The 8,815-nt window shown below is 46.7% G+C and overlaps 1 protein-coding gene across 1 annotated transcript; it reads right to left on the bottom strand.

Annotated features, from left to right (window-relative positions):
• Positions 1-347: 347 nt before the first annotated feature.
• Positions 348-1,739, bottom strand: LOC119448718 (uncharacterized). Its single transcript, XM_037711942.2, has one exon. The coding sequence runs from the start codon at positions 1,704-1,706 to the stop codon at positions 435-437; it is 1,272 nt and encodes a 423-aa protein (XP_037567870.2). The 5' UTR covers positions 1,707-1,739; the 3' UTR covers positions 348-434.
• Between the last annotated feature and the right edge of the window lie 7,076 nt (positions 1,740-8,815).

The raw sequence follows: 8,815 nt of genomic DNA, 5'->3' as shown, positions 1-8,815 counted from the left end.
AGTCCAGTAGATTAGACACAGTATCAAATAAAAGAATTCGTTTGGCAGCGTCATTAAATGCGTAGAGGTTAACTATTCGCCATGGCACACCCTGCAACACAAAATCGCAGTATATGTATCGGCCTTCAGCGTCCACATGGTAACTAAATGCTGAACAAAGTAGGCTCTTTTTCAGAAACAGGAAGCAGCCTGCGGAGAAACCAAGGGCGTGGGAAACGCAGACATTATATTCAGATAGAAAAGGTCGCAAGGCCCTTTCTGTTTCGTCATCACTCTCAATCTTCGTCTCCTGCACGGCGACGAAGTCGAGGCGATGCCTAGATAAAAGCCGGTGAAGCTGTGCCTGTTTCTGCAAAGACCTAAGGCCCCGTACATTCAAAGTTGCGAAGAGAAGTTGCTGTGTCAGCGCCATGGTGACTAACCACTATACGGACCTAATTATCTATGTGGTCGGTCCTTGAGGGCAACGGTGAGGCTCCCTCCGAACCCCCACCAGGCCTCCTGGACCGTGATCGTCGGCACTTTCCTGAGTGTTTCGATGTCTTGCGGCGACGTGCTTTTCTTGTGGTACTGGTCGTGTCGCTGTCCGTGCTTGTTTCCGATGTGTTTGTCGCACGGCGCTTCGGAATTGATGTATCCGCGTTACTTCGCCTGTCCTCTACCAGCACAGGGCACGTGTCGAGAAGCTTGGGTGAAGCAGATGATTCATTTTCGGCTGCTTCTTTAGCTTGCTGGGCAGGAACTGGCTGTTTGATTACGGGCGCCTCATTGCACTGTTGCTTGGACTGATCATCTGTCGCTTTGCTACCTTCCTTGTCCTTGGGCAGTTGTGCGATGACATTGTCTTTTACATCTAGACGAGACTTGCCGGCACAACTGGTCTCCGCGGCACAAGGAACATCTCCGGTCGCGTCGAGAACCTCTGTGGCGTCCATTATGTGTTCTTGCACGCATTCGTCAGGAGGTCGTGTCCTATGTCGTAACTTGTCGGCGTATGTTACCACACATTCTTCAGCTGTGTGGCCAAAGCGCCGGCAGTCTTCACAACGTGGAGTTCTGCAGTTGCGACGAATGTGGCCAACCTTGTTACAGCGGAGACAAAGCGGGGGTCTGCCTGGAATCAGTACAAGGCTCTGCACTCCACAGACAGGTAGTAGATGTGGAACGTCACCCACACCTACTCCGTCAGCAAGAGACAACACCACATCACGATTTAGAGTACGCATTTCTTCCATCTCCGATACTCTCCAGCTTTCTGCTGATATAGATTTCACTTTCCCGTAAGCCTGGAGTGAATCTCGAATGTAGGCGTCTTCCAAACGCTCAGGTAGCCATAAAAGCTTCATTTTTACTTCCGTGGGCTCAGGGTCCATGACGATGCAGCGTCTTCCTTTCACCGATAAATCCCCGCACGTGACTAGATTTGATTTTGCCATTGGTGACTTGCACGTCACCATCCACACGTGCGACATCTGAAATTGGCCAATGGAACTTATTCCCTTTAGGTCAATAACATTCCGAAGGGCGTCTCTGAAGTCTTGGGCTCTGTACGGTCGACCAGCTAAGTCAGCATGCAGGAAAACGGAGTCCACAACCAGCGTACCGGTAGGAAGACGAGGTAGCACAATACGGTAGTCATTGCTGCTGGCTGACGCCTGAGCAGCACCTCGGCCAGGGGCCGATAAATCCTTTGGAGCGGAGAACATGAAAAAACGCGACCGTTCGGAACGCCGTCTTCTTCTTTCTCCTCATTGCGCTATACACTGATGCTTGCAGAACATGCATTTATGGTAACCATATGGTTGCATTGTACTGAAGATTTTAACACAACGTGCTATAGGCGAGAGGAAGAGAAAATGAGAGCGAGAGAGAGAGAGAGAGAAAGAGAGAAAAGAAAAATAATATATACTTTTTTAGCGAGGCAAGATTTAAACCCCTGTACTCACGGTCCGAAGGCGAGCGTCATACCCACTACGCTATAAACACACGCTTGCAGAGCTCCGCTGTTTCAACAGATTTCGCAAGCGTGGAACTGACTTAATGTTTTAATTTAAGCAGTGTAGTGTGTTTAATTTACCCTTTGACTGCTGGCATTGGCGCTTGAAAGACAGCCTTCATTCGAGGCTATTTCTCTTGACCGTGCTGACGAATGGCACTGATGTGACAAGTAATGGCCGAAAGAGATACCAACTTGTATTTTCATAAGCTTAATGCTGGCGTTTCTGTTAAACGGTACGTCATACGATGTCGCCAATAAAAGAAATGAGGTAGACGGAATAGCAGGCCAGAGAGATTCCTTCACTACCTCACATCAGATAGCTATAAAGCTTGGACATGCGCCTGATCGAGATAAGCCAACAGACACTCGTCACGCAATTGGACAGTAGTAATAATTTTGCTTCATGATAGTGCAACAGTTCTTTTCGTTTTTTTTTTTTATCTGGTGAGGTGGTGGCAGTAGGAATGGTTGGGATGACGGTTGACTGGCGCAAAAATTAATCATTTTGAGCATTATTTCTCAAGACGGCGGGATAATTTAATAGTAAATATGTGAAGAACACGGTGTTATTTCTGCTCATGCAGCCTGTTTAATATACGTATATGCAAAGGTTTCTGAATTATTTTATTGCCGCTGCACACTAATATCATTCTAGGATTCGAGCGTTCAACCATCTTGTCGGAAGGGACTTATCAATGTCTATTTGCATTCTGAACCGGCCTGGCGCGAAGCAAGGAAAATAATAGCTAGCATAAGATATTCTACCTGAAATTTGCGCACGCCAGATAGTTTGCACTCGACGTGAACCATAAATTCGCGTTCTTTAGGGGGTCCTCATTTCGCTACGTTGTGGACGTTCTTTCGCAAAAGTGTGCGCATGCACAATTTCATTTTCGATGCAGAAAAGCTCAGCTTGATAAGTTATCGGACTAACGAATGGTTTCACGTGCACAGAAAATATCCTTTAGCCGCCGCGGCATCTGAGTGGCGATGGCGTTATGCTGCGGAAAACGAGGTTGCAGTTTCGGTTCTTTACCGCGGCAGCAGCATTCCCATTGTGACAGAATGCAGAAGTTGTTGTGCACTTGGATCGAATTGCTAAATAAAAATGATGATAGCCGAATTATTCAGCAGCTCTTCACTAAGTGCATCCCTCGCAAAACACTGTTGAGCCTTGGAAGCCGAAAGCCCCTCAATTCAAAAGTATATTTGATAATTTTGTTGGAGTGTAATTTTGTTACAGCGTAATTTGTTTACAGTGTAATTTTGTTACATCGCAATTTTGTTGCATTGTTATGGACTCGCAGCCGGAATCAGTCGTATATTGACGTATACGTCGATAGATGTACGCGTTTCGGCCGCAGAACGCCGTCCGCCGGCTCTTGCCTGTGCTGGTCAATCGGTGGGGGAGCGGGGGGTGTCTTTTTGTAGCAGGCACCGGCGTGTCTCGATTGCGTGCCTAATAAAGTAAGCTCGACATGGCCCCAGCCACTGCCGTTCCCCCTTTCTTTCTCTCTCTCTCTCCTTCCTTTCGACCACTTCCCTCTCGCCCGGCGCCATTTAGGTGCCAGACGCCGTGGCCGAGGTCAGACACGGTGCGATCGCGGCCAGACGGGGACAGGGCTCGATATCGCGGCGGGGTCCGGCGGCCGGCGTCGTATATTTACGGAAGCCAAGGCCGACCGGAGCTATCGTTCAAGACAGCGGTGGGCCGGTCCTGTCATGCAGTACTTCTTTTTCTTCGTTGCCACTCAGTTTTCTCTCAGCGAACAGCGCACGAAGAACACCACCGATAGAAGAAGAACGATCGATTTTGGTGTCCAGTTTGCATCCTTTTGTTGGCTTTGTTTTGACTCGGACTACGTTCTTTCCGACTATGTGTGTACGCATGTTATGTATGAAAGGGGACGTTATGTATGTATGTATGTATGTATGTATGTATGTATGTATGTATGTATGTATGTATGTATGTATGTATGTATGTATGTATGTATGTATGTATGTATGTATGTATGTATGTATGTATGTATGTATGTACGTAGGTGCGTGCGTGTGTATCACTGCGTGCGTATCGTAATCTGAAGCGCCCCTTGTGCAACTATGCAGTAAATGCAAAAGCTGGACCTGCTACTATTTCTGTTGATACTAGCCATAGGTATTGTTTGGCGCTACGCTGCTTGAAAATGTTATTTCACTGCAGCCGTGCGAGTAAAGTCGGCCAGCAGTTACAATTCTCGACCTTACTTATTTTTCGACGTCGACGAAATAAGTGACGGGCGTCCTGCAAGGTGCCTGAAAGCCCAACGAAATAAACGACCTAAAGGGCCTCGAAAGTTCTTGAGATTGTTTGCGTCATCATTTGAACCTGCAATGTTAGACTGCCGACAAACAATATTTAGTAACTCGTGGAAATATACATTTTTTCCCCTTTTTAAGCATAAAATCAACTTGCAGTCGCTGAAAAAAAATTGCTTAAAGAGACATTACATATCAACATTCTGTATAATAGGTGAAGGGATTTATAGAAGCTGTTGTGTTGCGTTCTGGAGATATTTCTTTGCGGCTTGTATAGAGTCAGAACACCAACACTGTCTTCAGCCTCCGGGTATACGTGCGGTAATGTAACGGCTTGCATTTCTCAACCATTCGAAAACTCGCATTGACACATGACTTGCTTGAGCTGCCGCTGCTTTTTGTGCTAAGTTGGAGACATGGGTTCTATGTTTTCCTTTGTATTCAATGACGTTTGTCCTGAGCATCCGAAGCACATATTCATTTTTAAGAAAAATTGATAGTCTTGCAGGAGGAAGCAGCCTAACGCTAGACTTGCAACGCTTATTGACGGAACAGAATACATGCCCAGTTACTACGCCTAGGTGTGGGAAAGCTACAATTGTGCTTACCTTTAAAATAACCTAGCAGTGACAGTAAAACGTAGTTTGAAAACTAATTCCTTTGAGGCTGAGCAGATGGCTCTCGGACGCTGTGAGGCGCGCAGTGCACGAGCGAATTCGTCCCTATGATCGGACTCCTGATTCAGTGATGCGAGCCGTAAGTTTCAGTTCTGCGCCGCATTATGGCGAAGCAATAGAATCACAGTTAAAAGTGTGCTTCTGGAAATAATCGTGCTTCAGGGCACTGTCGAGGGAGCGTCGGTACAGTGAGATATTGCGACAGTGCACGAGCAGCACTGTGCTAGCTAATTGTGCGTGGTCAACCAGTAACGGCTGAAAACAAATGATGCAGATGGCAATATACTATTAGCGACCACGATACAGGTTTAAAATGTACGAATAGATGATACTAAGCTATTTACTGCACCAAGAAACAGTGTTCTAGCCAGCGTGCGTGACTGTAAGTTGGGACCAACTACGCAAGATGGCGCTTCGTGGACCAACGCCACACTCTAGCGGTTCACGTTGCATAGAGAAATTAACTTGACTTCAGTGAGCTATTCATATCAAGGAGATTTCACAGCATTGCCCATCTAATAGAAAAGCCCCTACTTGTATGCCTCACTTTAAAGAAACCTCGTGGTGAGTGAACACATTTTGGAAGTGTCAAAAGCAGTTCTACCGTACGACGCACAAGGTATTCGTTTCTTGCTGTCTCGTCACGAAAAATGACAAATGCTTGGGCACTACAACGTAAAACTATTTCCTTTCTTAGTCTATTCCATACTCCTGACGTCAAATTTACGTAACCGCCGACTCAAGCAGTGGAGAAAACCCGCGGCCCAGTTGTATGAAATGTTCGATAAAACGATCTCTTCGTTTGTAGAAGGTCACTTTTATTTGCTTTCAAAGCGAATAGCATTGTCTACCTCACCATGTTCTTTTTTAATCGAATTGGCTGACAAGAGGCCAGGAGCACGCCGAAGTTGACAGGGTTTCGGTGGGTCCGATTTAGTGCAGTGAACGTTTGTGAAAGTTTGTTTTTAAAGCAAACAAAGGTGACCTCCTATAAACGAGGAGAGTGTTTGATTGGGTTGTTCAGACAACGCTGCGGGTCACCGCCCGATGCTTGAGTCGATGGTTACGTAAATTTGACGTCAGGAGATTGGAATAAAAACAGTTTGGAATAGCTTTACGTTATAGCGCCCCTGATGACCAAATTTGATGTTCTCTCCGCAAATAATGACAGCTGTTTGTATGTTGCGCGTAGGTGGCAGAGGGGAAAAAAAGGCCCACTCCTAGCAATCATTTCTCAGTTCTACAAAAGCGTCATACCTACAACCAGATCTTAAAAAAACAAAGAGCGCACGAACGTTCGTGAAATATTTCCGCATATTTCATAATTTGCTTCTTTACACTTTGTTGGGCTGCAGCTATACCTCATTACACTGACTTTTAAATAGTGCGAGCTCTATTTGCCCTAATATGCGGAAAGATATGCGAGCTCGTTCTAACAAGCAATACAAGAAAACTGGCTCCACTAAAGCGAATATGCAAATGTACGGGTCATAAAATTACCACAGTAATGAACGTTTATGCAGGCCACCTCTATGGATTTGTTAGTTTTCCCGCTTTTATGGTATTGCATTTATCACAATTGCTTTATTTTTACACACTCATTGATTCATCCCAGTGGAGGCAGCTCGTGCGAATGAGTACATCGATAAAGTGCCCTTTCTGTGCTGGCTAGTTTCTAGTTATTTTATGACCGGCTAACCGCACACTTGTAACCTACGCTGGCCACTGCGTCGAGGTCGTAAGCTTTATAGGCAGCTATCTAGCCTAAGCAAAACAATCAAGAAACTGTATAAGCATATGCAGAAACGCTTCAAGCTAATAGCTCCACGTAGAGAGCAAGTAAAGCTCAGTAATACTTATCTACTCTCACTCACTTATCTGGGCTGCGAATTTAGGTTTAATTTCTCCGAAAGTAAGATAAAAATAATCAGGATGTAGTGTTTTGACGCGCAATGCAATCTCTGCTCTCTGCCATCGGGTTTACTCGATCCAATTAGTGGAGGTGAACGCTAATAGGAGGAGGAGGAAAGAGAAAAGCAGAAGGCAGGGAGGTTAACCAGAGTAACGTCCGGTTGGCTACCCTACAACGGGGGAATGGGAAAGGGGAACACAAAGATGACCGGGAGAGAGAGGAGGGAGGAAAGAAGGAAATTAGCGGTGAGTTCACGGACGCGTGTGGTATTGCACTAATGGTGACAGACGTTGGCACAATCCCGTCGTCCTCATGAAGCGCAACAGTGCCTTCACCGCTTTATGGGCCGACGAGCGATGGAGGCGGTGTTCCAGCAGCACCTGCACGGAAAGCGGCCGATGTACAGCATTGCCTCAGGTCTGAATGTAGCAGCATAAAGAGCCCCAGGTGGTCAAAATTAATCCGGAGCCCTCCACTACCGCGTGCATCCTAATCAGAACTGGTTTTGGAACGTAAAACCCCAGAAAGAAGAAGAAGATAGACCGACAGCGCCTCACTTAGCTAAAACTTCGCAGCGAAGTCCACAATTGTAGGCAGCGCCTCTGATTATTATTCATCATGCAGAGGTTTTAAATGTGGACGGAAATCTCACCCCACGGGAGTTCTAGAACAGAACCCTTATGGGAATATGGCCACCGTGGGCAGAGTTATGCCAAAGTAGGCTTCAAGAGAATATTGATCACACGGTTATATCCATGAAGTTTTTCATATATATATATATATATATATACATAAAACGTTGCACAATTATAATTACGAAGCGGGAATGCAAGCGCTGTGTGTCGGGCAAGAAACAAAAAAGAAAATGCTCTCAAAGTGTGACTTAATGAACCACAGAAACAGGAGAGCGTCCAGAAAACCCGCGAATATGCATACCACAGAACGTGAATGGTCGACGCATATTAAATATGGGCTGGAGCTGATGCCGCTCTGCATGCGTTATTTCGTTTTTTTTTTTTCCCCGCTAGCACTGGACATTTGATTAGCATGCTTTTTGTCCTTTCTTTTGTGACTTTTGTGACCGGCACACCGTCCGTTTCCGTTTAATTCAGAGAACGGGCATATTCATTTATTTTTTCATTCCGCTGGTGCGCGATAGATAACTACCATCATCGATCATTGCACTTCCGCCTGCTTCATCATCCGTGCAGTCCGCTCTCGTAAGAGCGCCCGCTGTTCCGCTCAGTTCTATGACGCACGCGTACGTCTCGGCCAACCGATGTATGCCGGATGGATTTCCATATCGCGTTCTAGATACGCGCGCGAGATTTCTTGCCCGACACCGTGCGTGTGCGCCGTATACGCAATTTGACGCTTTCCCTCAGGGCGTGACCCTTGTCACGCCTTGCCTTACGTAATCGCCAAGGCCGTCTCCGCGGCAGCGCAGCAGCCACCATCAAGGCTGGTGCGATAGCCGATTCCAAGTCGTTTGTCGGCACGCCCCTCTCACATATGCGCCAACGCACTACGCGCCAATGCACCGCGCACGTCATTATTTGCGAGCGCTTTACGCGGGCATCAACGCGTGGCGCTCCTCCGCCTATGACCATTGACGGCCGCTTGCCGGATGTCCGCGAGGCGGATATGAGGACGCTGGCGGACGCACGCTGAGATTAGAGTATACGCATGCGAACCCTGCGCAATGAAGGAGATGGCGTCGTGCAATGTACAAGGTATATCTTGCGGATGAAAATCGTTTGCCAGGTGGTCTCTTATGGTAACACCGGGGAAAAAAAAATATGCGTTGAAACTTCTCAAGGATACGTCCCGTGAAGACATCTATTCCACGGCGAGAGCAACTGAAAGCTAAGCTAGCGACTCAATGTAAAACGTCTTTATGTTTGACGCAAATGTGATTTTGACAGTGAAGTA

Source organism: Dermacentor silvarum, chromosome 4 (genome assembly GCF_013339745.2).
Source record: "Dermacentor silvarum isolate Dsil-2018 chromosome 4, BIME_Dsil_1.4, whole genome shotgun sequence".
Taxonomy (NCBI): domain Eukaryota; kingdom Metazoa; phylum Arthropoda; class Arachnida; order Ixodida; family Ixodidae; genus Dermacentor; species Dermacentor silvarum.
This window is presented reverse-complemented; position numbering and strand designations above follow the sequence as displayed.

What these genes read in the sequence shown, in the direction of transcription:
- LOC119448718 (XM_037711942.2), bottom strand. Translation starts at nt 1,706, where the DNA reads ATGTTCTCCGCTCCAAAGGATTTATCGGCCCCTGGCCGAGGTGCTGCT.